The 18699-nt window shown below is 39.2% G+C and overlaps 1 protein-coding gene across 1 annotated transcript; it reads left to right on the forward strand.

The window, feature by feature from the left end:
* Nucleotides 1-5146: 5146 nt before the first annotated feature.
* On the forward strand, nucleotides 5147-18608 carry lrrc8c (leucine rich repeat containing 8 VRAC subunit C). Its single transcript, XM_038716753.1, has 3 exons — nucleotides 5147-5341; nucleotides 9703-9845; nucleotides 15218-18608. Exons 2-3 carry the CDS (start codon nucleotides 9708-9710, stop codon nucleotides 17456-17458), a joined length of 2379 nt encoding a protein of 792 aa, XP_038572681.1. The 5' UTR covers nucleotides 5147-5341; nucleotides 9703-9707; the 3' UTR covers nucleotides 17459-18608.
* The last annotated feature ends 91 nt before the right edge of the window (nucleotides 18609-18699 follow it).

The following is an 18699-nucleotide window of genomic DNA, read 5'->3' on the forward strand; positions in this document are numbered from 1 at the left end:
ACTTTTACTGTTTTATTTCCTTATTTAATGAAATGTATGAAATTAATTGTCACTATGTAATTTATATGTGGCTTAGGCAATAGTGTTGCTATACATTCATGTCAATACAGCTAATTTGAATGTACTCTCACCAACCACTTTATTAGGTACACCTGTTCAATTGCTTGTTAACACAAATAGCTAATCAGCCAATCATATGGCAGCAACTAAATGCATTTAGGCATGTAGACCTGTGCTGTGTCTCAATTCTGGTACTTCCTTTAGTGTACTAACATGCAGTGCATTGCGTACACTACTTAGTTGCTTAGTGCGTTAATTTTGACAGGGTTGTGTTCTCTCAAATTAAACTCTGCTGTTCTGCACGAACTGGAAATTAAGTTAGAGAAATTTAATTGACTTTGATCGTGGCATGGTTGTTCGTGCCAGATGGGCTGGTCTGAGTATTTTAGAAACTGCTGATCTACTGGGATTTTCGGACACAACCATCTCTAGGGTTTACAGTGAAAGGTCTGAAAAAGAGGAAATCTTCAGTTAGCAGCAGTTGTGTGGACGAAAATGTCTTTTTGATGTCAGAGAAGAATGGGCAGATTGGTTTGAGATGATAGAAAGGCAACAGTAGCTCAAATAACCACTCATTACAACCAAGGTATGCATTATATCTTGGTCTGCTAATAACAGGAAACTGAGGCTACAATTCACACAGGCTCACCAAAATTGGACAATAGAAGAATCGAAAAATGTTGCCTGGTCTGATGAGTCTGTTGAAAGTATGCCACAAAGAATTAAGGCAGTTCTGAAGGCAAAAGTGGATTCAGCCCGGTACTTGCAAGGTGTACCTATTATAGTGGCAAGTGAATGTGTTATTATTTTGTATTGAGTACAATATTATTGCATTTATCCATAAAATAAATAACCCAAAAAGCAAGAGCTAATTTAATCTTTTTGCACTAACAGCAGCTACCCAAATGGTTGACAGAAAAATTAGGTTTGTCAACTCCACTCTGCGTTTGATTTGTCAAAAGCTATAGCATGCTGACTTACTGAAGAGAGAATTTGTCTTGACATGTTCTCTCTCTTGCTGATGCCTATCCAGTTTGTTATGGATATGTCATCTAAGTGCCTTCAGGGCATGGATATTTCAAGTTGTTGGATCCTGCCTGCCTTGCATTATTAACAGTCTCTGTCTTCTGACTGAATTCTTGATTTTTTTAAAGTGTTTGGCCTGTATGACACCTTGGGGCCAGCAGTATTTCTGATGTAGAGAACAATACAAACAAAAAGAATATTCTTTCATGTTTAATTATAGGGCTATGTTACTCAATGTTGTCATGATGGACACATGATTATGGTTCAGGTATTGATGTAGGGGGGGTGGCTTATTCACAGAATCTGAGGATATATTTCACATAATCCAATATGGCTGGTTAGAATTAGATTTTTTGATTCACTTCCTTTTTATCCATCCATCCATCCATCGTCAACCACTTGTCCTGCATACAGGGTCGCAGGGGGCGGGAGCAAATCCCAGCTGCCATCGGGCGAAAGGCGGGGTACACCCTGGACAGATCACCAGTCCATCGCAGGACTTCCTTTTTATTGATTACCCAATTTCATTAATGAACATGTCATTTTTTCATCATAGTGCTTTGTTACATGAAGACTATTAGGAGGGTAGAGTGGGTCAGAAAAGGGGTAGGGTAATTTTTTCTTTTGGCTGAAGATAGGGTACTCTGACCTTTAAATTTTCTCAACCTAGGTTTACATTTTATTACCGCTTTTCTTTGCAAAATAGTTAAGTTACATGAAAAGTCATATAAAAAATCATTTTCACATGAGCCATGGTTTTTAAAGGTTTTCTTTGACATATGAAAGTTTAAATTGGGGTACATGATTAAACAAGTTGTACCAGTTTAGCACAGTTACTCTGACATGTTGCTATGTGAAATCACTGGGTGTCCTGTCCTTGCCTTTAGGGTATATGACAGAGGTAGGACCTACAAGCTATGTGCCTTAAGATATTTAAGAGTTCCTGAAATGATGTAATTCTTGTGAGTCATGTTTAATAAATATATATTTTTTGAAACATTTGGATACTAATCACATTTTTGGTGTTATCGTATAATATTTTATATTAGATATTGATTTTATAAACCTATATAGATTGTAAAATGTAATTTAAAAAATGGAATGTACTGGCCACATAACCCACACAGTGTCTATTTAGCACACCTGTGAGTATTTTTGTAATTTCACTGTGTGAGCCTGAAGAAGCAATGGGCGAAACATATTGCTCACGATAAATGCAGTAAACTCAGATCAGTGTGCGGTAGCTTGTTTTTGATTTTTCATATATATATATATATATATGTATATTTTAATGTCTTGTCAGTGTGTGCTGGTACAGAGGCTGCAGCACAGTTCAGTGAGTATCAGCCAGCATCTGCCCTTCAAGTCGTTGTTGTGCAAGCAAGGTAACCTGGAACACAAGGAATAGGAAACACAAAAACAGACCCGGACTCGGGTCAGATGCAGTACAATGACTTAATGTCAAAATCACGCAGGCAAAGGTCAAATCCAGAAAAAACAGGCAAACTAACCCGACATGGAGCAAGCAAGAATCACAATTGAAAAATACAGGCAAAACAACAAATGGCCACAAACACTGAGGAAAATGGCAAGGACACACTTTACAAAGGAGAACTGGCAATGAGACAAAGCAGTAGTGAGGGGAGGATAATTAGATGCAGGTGTGGCAGTCAATCTAAACTGGCGGGAAAATACACAAAGGCAGGAAGTACAGTTACACAAGACACATGGGGAAGTACTCTTAACATAAAACAGGTAATAACAAAAGTACAGTCCACAACCATGACATATACATTTAAAGAGGTGATGGGATGGAACTGTGGAGATGGAAAAAGCAATTTCCCTATCACAACCAGATACATTTACATTATTAATGTGATACATAAGACCTGCACTATCCTTCTGTCTAGCAAAGGGAAATTGTCCCAAACAGCTGTAAAAGCTGGCAGTGCTAAAAACAGCTTGAAAGCCAGGGATCGAATTACGAGGGGGATTGGTGGTATTGACCCCAATGATTAAGGCGTGGACCCCTCACAAAGAGGCAAAAACAACAGTTCAGGGGAGGGTCTTTGTTACCTCTAATTGTAAATATTATAATATATTTCCCATATTCATGCCTTATATTCAAGAATCTTGAAATACGATTTCAGACACCCCTAAAATGGACCATACCATTTCCTAACCTTGACTTTAGTTGAAGTCTGGTCTGGTCTGCCTGCATCACTGGCAGCTGCTTCTCTTCAGTGCATCACACTAATGGAGACACTGTAGGTTAATGTCAGTAGTTAGCTATCTAGCTAATACACTTAACTTTCCTACCTAGAGTTTCTTAATTAACATTTCTTTAACTTAAAATGAGCTATCTGATGTTAGCTAACTGATAACCGTATCATTTCATTACCATTATAACATTATTACATTTTATTTTATCAACTTGTTAGCTAAAAGAGTGCTTATAGGCATGGAATTGAGAACAAGTTATTGTAGAGGTGCATTTTGACTTCAATATAGAGTTTCTTATTTCATGTTAAGTCTTTTGTGATTTTTACAATAAGTACACCAATTGTGTTCACTCTTGAATTCAGGGGTTTCATAACAAAAGCCATCTCATATAGAAGTCTAGACTGGACGCTGTTCAATATTATTTATAGAGACCTACCAATTCCCAACAATTGTTCCCCAACAATGTATGACTTATAAGAATTAGGGGTGATAATGCAGACTGTATTTTCTGATTGTTTGTTTAATTCTGCATTGTGTGGGTCTGTGTTTGAGTGTAAATGATGGTCTGTTGTTGGTTGCAGGTCTGAGTTACTAGCAGTTGTTATGTGTGGGGCACCCATTAACTGGTGTGATGCATGTGATTTATCATCATCTACAGACTTCAGACATATCATTAAACAAGCAAGGATATAGTAAGCATTGTAAGATTTTAGTTCACTGAAACATGCGCCTGTGCTATACTGGGTTCTTTATGACCTGGAAAAAAAGCTGACCACCTCTGATTGTCATTGTATATTTTGCACCCTTTTGAAAGCATTCCTGCAGTGGGAAGTGTGAAAGGAGCCAGTAAGTCATTAACTTTATTTAGGGGATGGAATCTTCAGCCACATGTACAGCATCATACGGGGGAAGGTGAAAAATGACCTTTTTTTTAAAGTACCATTTTGATTTAGATGCACTTATTGTATTTTACCATTTTCCAAAAGAATTTCAGAAAGAAGTAAGCTACTAGACATTTTACTCTATATGTATTTCATAAATAGTAGCTACAGTTTATAGATGTATTAATATAACAAAAGCTCCTCTTTTCTTTGTAGTTATAATGAGTTGTTTGTTGATTTGTATTAAAATGTACAACCTTACTTATACAGTATTTACAATCAGCTGATTGCAAATTAATGAAATTGTTTTTTTAGTGAACAAATTTGTACTTTTTAATTAATTTAGTAGTCTTGTGTAAAAGAGTTAAGTCTGTATAGGCCTCTACTGCAATCTGAATTTAATCATATATGAAAAGCAGTATCAGTGCCCCACTTTAGCTATCAATCTGTGACACTAAACCATAAAAATGCAAATGATGGAATTGGGCTTTTTGCTGGTTTTGAGAGTGCATGCTAAGAAAAATGCACTATTTCCTAAAAACATGATTTGTGTTAGTGAACATTTGTTACAGTAGGTGGGCTACTGCTGAATAGTGAAAGCCAAGGGCCAATTTTTAAGCAAAACCAGTTCTTTTACTTTTGATAATTTAAGTACATGTTGCTGATGATACTAGTTACTTTTACTTAGGAGGACTTGTAGCCTATGGTTGCACTGGTAGCCTGCTTACTTCTTCAACCATACAGTCTTGCATAAATAAACTTATATTGACAAGGCAAAGAGGAAACCATAAAATATTTAATAAGCATGCTTATTAAATATTTTTCAACAACAACACCATTATCTTTATGCATAAATGATAATGGTGTTGTTTCTGTGAGTACTGTTAGCAGATAATTGCTGCAGTTTTGGCCTTTCCCCTCTCCTCGGGCTCATAAACACCGTGGCTACATCACAGACAAAAGTCTCTCCTTGGGTTTCCTCACAAGTCCACGCCCTTGTGGCTTCCAGCACATGCCTGTACGGTCTGGTCGAGGATCCGGGAAGGTTGGCATTCAGAAAAGGAAAGGGAGCGCGCACATCATGATCTGAGACCTCATCGCATGAAAGCCGAACACTCAGATTCTCAACTCCAGCTCTCATCCAAAAAAAGGTAAATCACCAGCACTGTTATGATGTAGAAATAATATAGAGCATATTGGTCCGACGTAGAGAGCAAATGTAATCTGCTTTTCTCACCAACTAGTTTACACTGAATACCGTTAGTTTACCTGGTAGGTTAAACACGCGGTAACTATAAATATGAATGCGTTTGCGTACACGAGCCTTAACGCCGCGTTCAAAGTGTGCGACTCTCAGTCGTGGCAGAGTACAACCCTAAATTTATCCTCAGTCTTTTAACGGGAAACTCGAGCCTCACGCATGACTTCAGCTATTGATGGTGTGTGCAGATCACAGGATGAATCACAGCTCTTCCGACTGTATTTGCACTTTTTCAAGAGCTTCCGTTTCACCATAAAGTCCACAGACGTCTGCCTCATTAATAACACTCAAGGCATTTTTTTTTTTCCTGCAATGCGGGTAGTTTTTTTCCATGTCCCTTAACGAGACAGGACTTCTTGTATGCGGGCGGCTGGGTGTGTTCCAAACATGTCTGTTTTTGGATATCTGGGATTCAGACACATTTCCTGACAGGAAGGGACAAGGATATGGCCTGGTCAGCTTAACTCAATGGTTGACTCATCCACTGGGTTTTTCTTAAGTAGGCTAACTACAGACTTCAGCAACCTACCAGAAAGCTTCTTCCCCCTCACCCTCTGTGCTCTTCAAATCCACCCTATTATAAAAAAAATAAAAACAAAGGGCCATACAACCAACCAAACTAACCAACCAAACAAATTATCTCACTTACTTACCACTTTCCAGCCATGTAAATAGATTCAGTTTTAAGAAATCAGTCCCTTAACCTTAAAGGGGCACTCTAGCAATTTTAAGTATGAGGTTCCGTTGACTTGTCACAAGGAGCACTATTGAATTTTACATAAAGCCTGCATTGCAAACTGAAGGTGTGGGGTTTGAAATCAGTGGGCATTTAGGAGGCAGGGATGATGTAAAAGAAGTATAGAGTTGTATTATGGGAAACACAGGATGCAGTGTCTTTGGGGCCTTACTAAAAGTCAGAATATCTCGACCTCTGCTGCTTCAATTTGGACCGTTCTTTTGCTAATCTGTGTCTTATGAGTTCCCCATCTTTATGGAGGAGCAACGTTAAATAGCTAGAGTGTTCTTTAATACAAAGAGAGAATTTGTTTGTGGCACTCAAAGCACTGAAAAATGACTGTTTTCATAATCAGCAACTCTGGATAATCCCACTAAACAACAGTGGTGGAATAAGTATTCAGATGCTTTGCTGACACTAAATACAAGTTGTAATTCCACAGTGTAAAATAATTGGGTACAAGTACAAGTCCTGCATCAGAATGTACTTAAAGTATCAGAAGTAAAAGTACACATTAAGCTGAAAAGCTCCATTCAGTGTTAGAATACTGTTTATAGTATATTCCATATTATGGTGATGCATTAAACACATAAGCAGCAGATTAAAGTTGTAGCTGGTTCAAGTGAAGCTAATTTTTACTACTTTATAAAGTGATGGGTTGTCTCATCTACCAGTCTTTATAAAGCCAGAGGTTCCCAACACTGAGGCTGCAGACCAGAACCGAGCCTCAGAATATTTGCTAAAGGGCCACAAGGAATTATATCATTCAGCAAATAAAGCTAAATATTATATAACTTTGTAGGCTATTATAGGCTATTTCTTTGTGGTAATGACCTTGCAGTCTGTGCTGCAATTTTCTTTATCATTTCCTGTCCCGCATCAGTGTGCAAGATAAGAGGCTGTCATTACCAACTTTCAGCATTCAGCAGTACAAGACGTTTGTGTGAGGACACTACCTGAGTGTGGCTGAGAGGTCAAATTGTCAATAGAATGACAACAGTCTGCAGTGAGCATGAGCTGATTTTATGTTTAATCTTCAAAGTAACTATCTGAAGCCTTGGCCCTTAGACACTACTTGCATGGCTAGATACAACTAGATCTAAGTGAGAAAAATGGTTCTAATGATTTGGTTGAACTGACCCTTTAAAGTCAACCATCAGTAGACAGTTCAGTGTAAATACTCAGTGAAGACATTTTGTGCTGAAACCTATTCAGTAATACTTTACTGCTAAACTCATTAATAATGAACTAAAGTTTGAGTGTGAAAGTATTCAGCTCTTGACAGCAACTGTCTCTTTGGCTCAGTGTAGCTGCAGATGATGAAACAGTTTACATTATGGTCTGGCAACATAGATTATCATTTAAACCTGCTTAAATGTTTAGACGCATACAGCATGTGTGTATATTTCATATTTATCGTTTTTTCCAGCCATTAAATACATTGTTAAATGGATGTGAAAGACTCGTGCTAAATACTTTTCACACTGAGTAATTTTAATACAAAAATCACCAGTACTTATGCAGAATTTTAATCGACTAGGCCTTTAAATTATGAATGACACCGCAGCCAACCTACTGCGAGACAGATATTGGAAATACGATACTTGCAGCTTTAGTATGCACTGTACAGAAGGTGACCACAGTGTCTGAAGAGAAAGCAACATCAGAGATATGCCACTCTTTTTCATGCTACTGCTGTTGATAGATTTTTAATAGTCTTTTAAGAGATTAATAGCGTTAAGACTCTCAAACACAGGCCTGAAATCTGTTTTAATTCAGTTTTGTCAGTCATTATGTTCATTGGGATGTCACTTTACAAATGGACTATGACGTAAATGTCCAAACTCTTGTCTACAAAATGAATCATTTGTTTAGTCTTTTGTGGACACTTACTTTCAAATAATTACATTTGTAATATGTATTTGTATACTGTTGAAACTCCCCTAGAGAGGGAGTCATCAGCTTGAAGAAACATTCTGTACTGACTGTTTCTGTTTTCCACTGAGCTATTGCCGAAGAGGACAAGGTGAAAAAGTTCAAGGTTTATGGCCCCTCTGGAGAGGGGAAAGGAGAACTATTTGGGTTTTTGAGGCTGGATTTAACAAGAATATAAAGAGTCTACAGCTATGCTAGCAGCTCTATGAGCCTTGAAGTTAGGCACAGCAGTGCTTACGTGTAAATGCTAACAGCAAATAACATACTCACAATGACAATGCTAACCTGCTGCATGTTTGCACGTTGTTTGCCATTTTCAACTTCTTAGTTTAGTGTGTTATCATGCTAACATTTGCTAATTAGCACCAAACACAAAGCAGAGCCCAGGCTGATGACAACGTCATTAGCTCTGGTATTTGGTCATCATCGTCACCTTTCAAATGACTATCACGAGGCACGGTAGAAATGCCACATTCACTTTACAAAGTAATTTACCAGGAATACCCACTGCCTTGATGGATGACGTCGTGTTGCTTTAAGAATTGTGGCTGTTTCATATTTTTTTTGCCGGGGCCCTCTGCTTTGACACCTCATCGGATTGGCTCCATTCAAATGATTAAGAGGGCTGCTACTGTTGAGACCACTGTTGGTCTGAACCATAGACTGTATATAAAGATGGACACTTCTCCATTTCCTCCCACTGGATAAAAATGGAGCCTTAATATCACGGAAACAGGTGCTGCCATCTTGTACTGGTGAAGTCATTTGGAGCCAGATTCCGCACAGTAGTGAATGTGTTTTGAACTGCGGTCCCGTCCTTTTATAACATTAAATAACTAATAAACCAAAGTGAACACTTGAACATACGTCAGATGTCAGATAAGAACTACCTAAAATGACAGAACCCATCTTTGGTAAACATGTTTTTGACGTGTACTTGAATTTTCTAGTTTGGCCCATCTGTTAACATGGAGGGGGCAGGGTTTATGACCTATACTGCAGCCAGCCACCAGTGATGGGGACATTTTATGTCGTCCATCTATACATGACTATTGTCAGAACCACCGAGTCAACTGAGTGTATGGGTGATACAACGATCACAACTGTGCAGACTCTGGATATTTTGACTTCATTTTTTTTACAGTGGGAGGAAGTGGAGATGGACCATCTATATATATATATATAATTATATTTAGTGGCTCTGCAAGTCCACAGCAGGGCTTTTAACTAAATGACAATAGAATGCTAACATGCTCATGATAACAGTGCTAAAATGTTACCAAGACGGTATAATGTTTATCATGGTCACCATCTTAGTTTAGCTTATTAGCATGGTAACTTTAGACAGCACAAAACACCAGTTACAGCTGAGTGAAATGTGATTAGTTTGTGCATGTATACCAAAGCATTTATCTTGAGGGGGGACATGAATGAAGGCATAAAACTGCTGCTGCTGTGGGCTGAAGAATACTTTATATTATATGAATTAATAATATCATTGTTTCGCCCCTCTCTGGCCAAACCAAGTTTCCCATTGTATGCACTGAACTGTGGGATAAGTTTTAATTCTTTTGTAACAGGCATCATGATTCCTGTGATGGAATTCCGGCAGTTCACTGAACAGCAGCCAGCGTTCAGAGTCCTGAAGCCATGGTGGGACGTGTTCACCGACTATCTGTCTGTAATCATGCTCATGATTGGTGTCTTTGGATGCACTCTTCAGGTCAGTAACGATACCTCACCATGATGTCTCTTCTTAAGTGAACAGGCTCTACCTTCAGTGTATTGCATATGGTTTTGTAGTGGCTTGTGCTGCCTGTGTTGTGACTTTTCAACTGTAATCATCTCTTTGATAGTGAAGGAGAAATGTAGCTAATGCAGCATAATGTAACATGAGAACTGCAACATGAGATAAAAGGAGTTAGAGTTGGGGCTATTTTTTCCCCATTAACTCTAGAGTAATTTAATTCACTAGAGCACTCCCATATGCTCTCTAATGCAACATTACTGCTCTGCCTCTTGCAATGGCACCAGCTCAGAACCACTAGTTTCCTGCTTTTATGCCCTGGACTCCATGCACCGAAGGAAGCATTCAGACCATCAGAAGTTTACAAGTGGAAACATTTACCCACCCAACCCCTCTTAGTAAACACGAGATTCCAAACTCCTGTTGCCTGGCGCTTAACTTCTGTGTTTATGTGGAATAGGAAGGATTTTTGGCTCCGGCAATACTCTGTAGTGTAAATCCTGGAAATTATACCAAAACATTTTTAGAAAAACTGTTAACAGGATATTTATCAGGGTAGGAGCAGCTATTGTTTCACACTCTCACTATATCAGCGTTTGGACATGATCTAATAGTTAGCAAATTGGGTAATTAATTATGTGGCCAAGTTTACTTTATAAGTCAAAGCGTTGTCAACACACACTTTTGTTTATTACTTCTTTGCCTCACACCGTAATCTCTGCATTTAGAGTTAGAGGGAGAAATACAAAGCGAAACTGAGTTAGAAAATCCCTGCAGATCAGCTCTTCAGAGACCTAAGCAGACCTGACTTTGCATTTTAATCTGTGATAGGCTGAATTGCATTGCCCTAACTTTTGTAACCATTTTGCATTCACTCTTAGCAAAGTAGTGTGTTTACATGTACAAACTAGGAGTTTAAGATCATGTTACACTATAATGTGCTGAGCTGAGCACCTAAACAGGGTGCTCAAAATGTCCTCCTTCAGGCCTGCCACCATTTAATTGAAGTGCCCTTTTCTTGTTATTAGCATTGCAGAGTAAAGCAGCTGTTTGTAATTTGCATTACAAGTAAACACTAAAGGCATAGTCAGTCAAAAAAGAAGAAACAAAGAAGCAGTGGGGGGTGGGTATGGGGGAGGTGAGTAGTTAAAAGAAGGAGGCATCACAGAGAACACATGTGGGTCACACACTGAGTAAAGAAATAATAAAAACTAAAAACAATAAGTGAAAATAGAGGTAAATATATACAGTGTCTGTGGTGTATGCAGGTGTGCTCAAGTGAGTACAGGTTTCTACAGCTGAACTGTTGCACGTGGACTGTACTTCAGTCCACGTGCAACAGTTCAGCTGGGGAAGGGGGTCTCTGAGGGTCGCACTTTGTTCCTGCAGTGGTTGGTGTACAGAGACTCAGTGCTGGGGTGGGCCAGTGATTCTATGTGCAGTTTTTATGACTCTTTTGAAGGAGTAATTTTCACCCTGAGTTACCACACCGCACAGTAATTCTGAATACAAAAAACAAACACAATAAATGCAAATCTACAAATGTAGACTTGAGATCCACAAATACAAACTAGATTCATAAAAGATGTTCAAAAGTTGTAAACGTTAGGATGATAATTTCAAATGCTTTTCCTTTTATTACTAAATAAATTTTCTGTAGGCCTATTCACATATTTAGTGTATTATGCAGATCTGTTTTATATTTGCACAATACTTTTGTGAATTTACAAATCTTTGTATTTGTGGAAAGTGTATAATATATACTGATTACACATTTACACACTAATTGTTGATCTGTTCACACAAATAATAGAGACAAATTAATCTCCACACATTACTTGCTTATGTTACATGTTGTAGTGATGCGGTACTCTGCTTCCTCATTGATTTGGAACAATGCTATTGCCGGTGCAGAGGCATTATGTCTTTGAGTTGTCCATTGTCCATACCATAGACTGTATGTGAAAGTGGACAACATGATAGGTCCACTAAAGTCGAGCCAAAACATTTCCATTGCCCCCTGGTGACTGGTATAGGTCATAAACCCCGCCCCCTCCATGTTAGAGGATGGAATATGGGCCAAACTTAAAAGTACACATAAAATACGATTACAAAGATGGTCTCTGTCATTTTAAGGAATTATTTGATGTTATAAAAAGGGCCTTGCACATCAAGGTGAGCCCTGCTCACATATGAGCGGGCCGGTGTATGGGCAGGAGGCTAGCTCCAAATGACGTCACCAGCGCAAGATGGCAGTGCCTGTATGTGGGATATTTTGCCTCAGTTTCTCTGGTTTTACAATTTATAGGTATGTGTTTGAGTATAATTAACATTATTGTTTTATTCTATAAACATTTCTCCCAAATTCCATGTACTGGGGCTCATCTTTGCACTTCACCCCAGCGGCCGTCTGCCATTCTTTTTGTAGGTCACTTCTTGTCATTCTACGGTTGTTGAGTGACAATCGAATGAGTTTGCGGTCATCCCGGTCAGTGGACTGTTTTTTTTCGCCCTCTGCCAGCCTGTAGCTTTGTTGTCCCCAATGTCTGTTTCTTGACCTTGTTCTTACTTTAAAGTTTTAAGGATTGAGGCAATCAGACACTCATTGTATCCCTCTGTCACTAATGCCAGAATTGAACCCTTCTTTTCTTACCTCAAAACTTTTCTATTCAACTCTTTTGGCATGGTTGGTTGATCTTTTTTTTAATTCAGAAGGTCAAAGGTCAACTTAATCGTGACATGATAAAGTGCTGGAAAACACTCTTTTGACAATTATTCAGCACCATAACTCAGGAACAGAAGGGGAGATTTTGATCATATTATAGTGTGTGACACTTATGACTCAAAGGTCATTGTGACCTCAAAATAGATTTATAGCCATTATTTAAGAATGATCAGATTCCACACACATGTTGACTGAGACGACACAAGTAAACAATAATTAGTACAGTAGGACCTTCCTACATGTCGTCCATTCTGCCTTATTTTTCCTGCCTAATTCTGAATTTGGTGCATCATGATCCTGTGAGTGAGCGTCACCTACAGCTCATAGAGAGCCTTTGCATCCATCTTTACATGGCAATCAGGTACATGTAGTTGTTTAGCCAATACATCTGTGATGATCCTTCATTGATCAGTTAAAAAATATTCACTGAAATCATACATATGTATATTTGATATACACAGGGCTGTAACCAGAGTTTAGAAATGAGTGAGGTCCAGACAGAGCTTATTTATGGTAATTCATACCCAAATTACACCTAAACCCAACCACAGTTATACTGTGTGAGTGTGTCTGTCATCACAGGACTATACTGTTGGAACGCAGACTAAATAATTGTTATATGACAACAGCAGGTTAGTGCTGAATGCAGAGGGTGCTTTACTTCATATTACAGCCTAATAATTTGACGTCAGCAGCTGTTTGCACTGTTGTCACGATTATAGCAACTTAATTGGTGTGATGATCGGCTCTGACAATATCTGAATAATTATGTATGCATTAATCATCCATCAGCCCCCCAACTACTAATTCTTTTCTCAGATTTGCCTCACTTTGTAGCTTTGCTGGTGGTTTGTTTGTGTTGTATTGATATGTGTTTTCTTTACCAGTTTACTTTAATGATTAGAGATGAATAAATATTAGATTCTGTCGGCGCGTCTGGAAGTTTCAATATGAAGTGTCTCTCTTATTGGGGAATCTTCAAGCTATTTTACCCACCCGGAAATTCACATAACATATTTTATACAGCGGTGCTCTTAGTTATTGCACACACAACTTTTTCATACACTTCATCAAGTCTGAACACTGATAGGGAAACAGTTTTTCAACTTAAAATGAGGGTTGCGACGGTGTCAGCTGCACCAGCATGGTACTAAAGCCTTTATTTAAGTTGATCATGTCATTTTTGGAATGGATTTTTTTAATTCATAGGCTATAGCCTACAAATAATTAAGGAGGTAATCTCATAGCTGGTTACGGCCATGAATATACAGTGCTTTGCATTTAGCTAGAAATGCAATACCTTTTTCATTCAATTCCTTGAGATGGATATAAACTGCAACTTGACTGGTTGGTGAAAGCATACAACCACGGGGTAGTAATTCTAGTTTATATTTATGTTGTGTATGTGCTGGGGCTGGCACATTGAGAGAACAGGCTCTGTAATCAGAACTCAGCAACTTCTTACAGCACAAATGTGTCTAAATTTATTAGTGAAATGCTTCTGGGGGCTTTGTATTAATAAATAGTAAATTGGATTTTGGATGGTATTATTATAAACGTGATACATGGGGTGATCTGTCTGGAGACTTGTCATACGTAGAAGTAGAAGCCAATTAGAAACACATTTATGTTGCATTCACATGGCTAAAAATTGGCTTTGCCCAGGAGAAATCTAGCTCGGGAAATCAGGTTTCTCTAAGACAAAAACAGCCTGGCATTACTGTATAATAAAGCAAGGGGCTGCGCTGGTGTGGGCACTGGTGAGATAATGAAAACACGATCCAGGAGCTCCAGTTTCAGTAACTATTCCTCAAAAACACTGCACAACTGTTTATAACAGTACGAGGAAGGATTTTACAACTCTGGTAAGTTGTCACAGTGGTCATCGCCGTGACGGTTCAGGGTAAACCGTAGCAAGTAACCTACCAGGAATGTCGGTGTGGACATACACTATATGGACAAATGTACTGGGACAACCCTGTCCCAATACTTTTTGGGAGGGGCTGTTTTTTCATGGTGTGGTCTTAATGCTACAGTCTACAATTTTAGACAATAGTTCTTCCAACAGATTGTGTTTGGACTTTTCCTGTTTCAATATGACAATGCCCCTCACGCACAAAGCCAGCTCCAACAAGAAATGTTTTTCCTTAGTTTGGTGTGGAAGACCTTGACTGCCCCCCACAGAGCCCTGACCTCAACCCTATCCAACACCTTTGGGATGAACTAGAACGGATATTGCAAGCCAGGCCTTCTTGTCCGACATCAGTGTCTGACCTCTTAAATGCTCTTCTGGATGAATGGGCAATAATTCCTAAAGACAAACTCCAAAATCTTGTAGAAAACCTTCCCAGAAGAATGGAAGCTGTTATAGCTGCAAACAGGGGAGCAACACCATATTAATGCCTATGGTTTTAGAATGGGATGTCCCAGATCTTTTGTCCATATAGTGGGCCTTGCCAGAAAAGGCACAATGCATTCTGGCAAAAGTTGAAAATCAGCTTCCTGGAGAAAGTCAACTGTAACCCTGTTATTTAAGTGCACGTACTGATTGTTGTCTCCAAGTGTCTGAATGTCTCCTTTAAGTAATTTTAGCTAATCTTTCCTTTTTTACATTTCATTTTAGGTAATGCAAGATAAAATCATATGCCTTCCTAAGACAATGTCGAACACAAGTGAAGTGGAAGTGAAGTCACTGTTGCACCTGCAATCCAATATTTCAGCGGTACCAAGAGAAATGACGGGCCGGAAAACCAATCTGGATTTCCAACAGTACACTTTCATCAATCACATGTGTTATGAGAAGGCTCTGCATTGGTATGCCAAGTACTTTCCTTATTTGGTTCTTATACACACTCTAGTTTTCATGGTGTGCAGCAACTTCTGGTTCAAATTCCCTGGCTCGAGCTCAAAAATAGAGCATTTTATCTCCATGCTTAGCAAGTGCTTTGACTCTCCCTGGACCACACGAGCTTTGTCAGAGGTGTCCGGAGAAAATCCTGAAGAAACGGACCATACAAAGAGCAGCACTCCTAGGTCCAACATTGATGTGTCTCCCAGAGAAGGAAGCTTGGAGGAGACACAGTCCCTCCGGTCCATCCCCGAAAAGATTGTCATTGACAAGCCATCAGCAAGTGTTCTTGATAAAAAAGAGGGTGAACAAGCTAAAGCTCTTTTTGAAAAGGTAAAGAAGTTCCGTCTGCATGTTGAGGAAGGAGACATCCTCTACCTTATGTATGTTCGCCAGACAGTGGTTAAAGTGTTTAAATTCGTCCTGATCATTGCCTATAATAGTTCTCTAGTGGACAAAGTGCAGAATAAAGTGTGTTGCAAAGTTCAGGATGTCCAGGACATGACAGGCTATAAAGACTTTCAGTGCAACCACACGATGGCTCATCTGTTTTCCAAGCTTTCTTACTGTTACCTGTGTTTAGTGGCTGTCTATGGATTAACAAACCTGTACACCTCTTACTGGCTGTTTTACCGTTCACTGAAAGAATACTCCTTTGAGTATGTGCGACAGGAAACGGGCATCAGTGACATACCAGACGTCAAGAATGACTTTGCTTTCATGCTGCACATGATTGATCAGTATGACCCATTGTATTCTAAACGATTTGCAGTTTTTCTATCCGAGGTCAGTGAGAACAAACTGAAACAGCTCAACCTCAACCATGAGTGGACCGCGGAGAAACTGCGTCAGAGACTCCAGACTAACGCCAACAACAGACTTGAACTTCAGCTTTTCATGCTGCCTGGGTTACCTGACACTGTCTTTGAGTTGACAGAGCTGCAGTCGCTCAAGCTTGAGATCATCAACAATGTCACCCTCCCTGCCTGCATCTCTCAGCTGGAAGACCTTCAGGAGCTGTCTCTTTACCAATGCTCTTTGAAGTCGCACACAACAGCTACCTCTTTCCTCAAAGAGAACCTGAAAGTGCTTCGTGTGAAGTTCGATGATAACAGGGAACTTCCAAACTGGATGTACGGCCTGCGCAACTTAGAGGAGCTCTATCTCACCGGATCTTTAAGCCCCGATGCCTCCAAAAATATAGGCCTTGAGTCGCTGAGGGAGATGAAGGCTTTGAAAACCCTGTACCTTAAGAGTAATTTCACCAAGATACCCCAGTCTATAGTGGATGTTTCCAGCCATCTGCAGCGGCTGTACATACACAATGATGGCACTAAGCTAGTAATGCTCAACAACCTGAAGAAGATGTCACTTCTGATCGAGCTGGAGCTAGTGCACTGTGATCTGGAACGCATCCCACATGCCATCTTCAGCCTGACGAATCTGCAAGAACTTGACCTGAAAGAAAATAACCTTCGCTCAATAGAGGAGATTATCAGCTTCCAACATCTTCGAAAGCTCACATCGCTCAAACTTTGGCACAATGGCATCATGTACATCCCGGAGCATATCAAGAAGCTTGGCAGCCTAGAGCGCCTTTACTTCAGCCACAACAAGATCGAGATACTGCCTTCACACCTGTTCTTGTGCAACAAGCTGCGTTACCTGGATGTGTCCAACAATGACATCCGATTCATCCCTCCTGAAATTGGAGTCCTTCAGAGTCTACAGTATTTCGCTGTCTCCTGTAACAAAATCGAAAATCTACCAGATGAGCTTTTCTTTTGCAAAAAGCTCAAAACGCTAAAGCTCGGCAAAAACTCGCTGTCCATACTCTCGCCAAAGATTTCCTACTTAGCTCTACTGACCCACTTGGAGCTCAAAGGGAACCACTTTGAGCTTCTGCCACAAGAGCTCGGTTGCTGTCGTGCTTTGAAGCGCAGTGGCCTTATAGTGGAAGAGACACTTTTTGAAACTCTGCCTTCAGATGTCAGGGACCAAATGAAGGTGGAGTGAGATGCCTTACTGTAGCCACAGTGCCTGCTGTTTGTTTTGTATAAACTCATTACCATACTCAAGTATTACACTACTGTTAAGGAAATTAAGAGTTATGTTTCCAGTTTCCTTAAGAGAGGGAAGAAAAAATGTATTGTCACATAGTGTGCCTGCAACAGGGTTGCTTGTTCTGTTTTTATTTACTTTTGACATATTATCAGGTCACAAATCCTCCTTAAAGGAATCATTCAGCATTTTGGGAACTACGCCCCTTTTATTTCTTGCCGAGCTTTTAGATGATAAGATTGATATCAGCCTCATATCTGTGTATGTTTAAACATGAAGCAGCAGCCAGCAGATGCTTAGCTTAGCTTAGCACAAAGACTGGACTGGTCCAAAGGTGAAAAAAAAAACAAAACCACCCACTAGCACCTCTGAAGCTAACAAATTACACGTGATAGCTTGTTTGTTTAATCCGTACCCAAAAAAAAATGTAAAAATGAGAAATTGTTTTATGAGGAGTTACATGCTGGACTATTTTGTGCCCTGGTCCACTTCATGAAGCCTCTAAATTAAAGAATTAATTAAAGCTTTAGACACTGGGACAGAGCCAGGAAGCCGCTTCCCCCTGCTTCAAGTTTTTATGCTAAGTTAACTGTCTGTTGGCTGTACCATTTCACATTTTGCATACAGACATGAGAACATTATTGATATTCTCATCTAACTGCAAGGAAGCAAATAAGCCTTTTTTGAAGAACTTTTCTTGTCACTACTACATAAAGTAATTTCATTACTGATTGTAAATCTAAACTGAGGAGCTTTCTTAGTTTAGGCCTGTAGCCTTACAATTACTGTTTTTATATATTTTATGCTGCCTGTATAAAGTGTGTTATTTTCTTCAAGAGACTGTTAGTTCACATAGACCGCAGCAGGGAAAATGCAAAAAAACTAAGGATATAACATACATAAGCACATATTATACCTTGGCAAAACAATTCTGTATTATAGAAAGATTACATTTTAAAGTGCATTAAACTTTTAGGACTGGATAGGTCATACTGGTGGTTTTCTTCAGCTCTTGGAATGTGCACAGTATGCAGCTTATTACAGAAATTTTTTTTTGAAACAGTATTTTTATGTTGTTGACCAATAAAATTGATTTATTTGTAAATGGTATTTTTTTAAGGTTGCAGTTTCTAAAATTAACAAAAAAACTACGATTTGATCAGACCAGTGATGCAGTATGGTGAAAACAAGAGTGC

The sequence above is a fragment of the Micropterus salmoides genome, unplaced genomic scaffold (genome assembly GCF_014851395.1).
Source record: "Micropterus salmoides isolate LMB-PRFRI ecotype aquatic unplaced genomic scaffold, ASM1485139v1 Ms_hic_scaffold_13, whole genome shotgun sequence".
In the NCBI taxonomy this organism is placed as follows: Eukaryota; Metazoa; Chordata; class Actinopteri; order Centrarchiformes; family Centrarchidae; genus Micropterus; species Micropterus salmoides.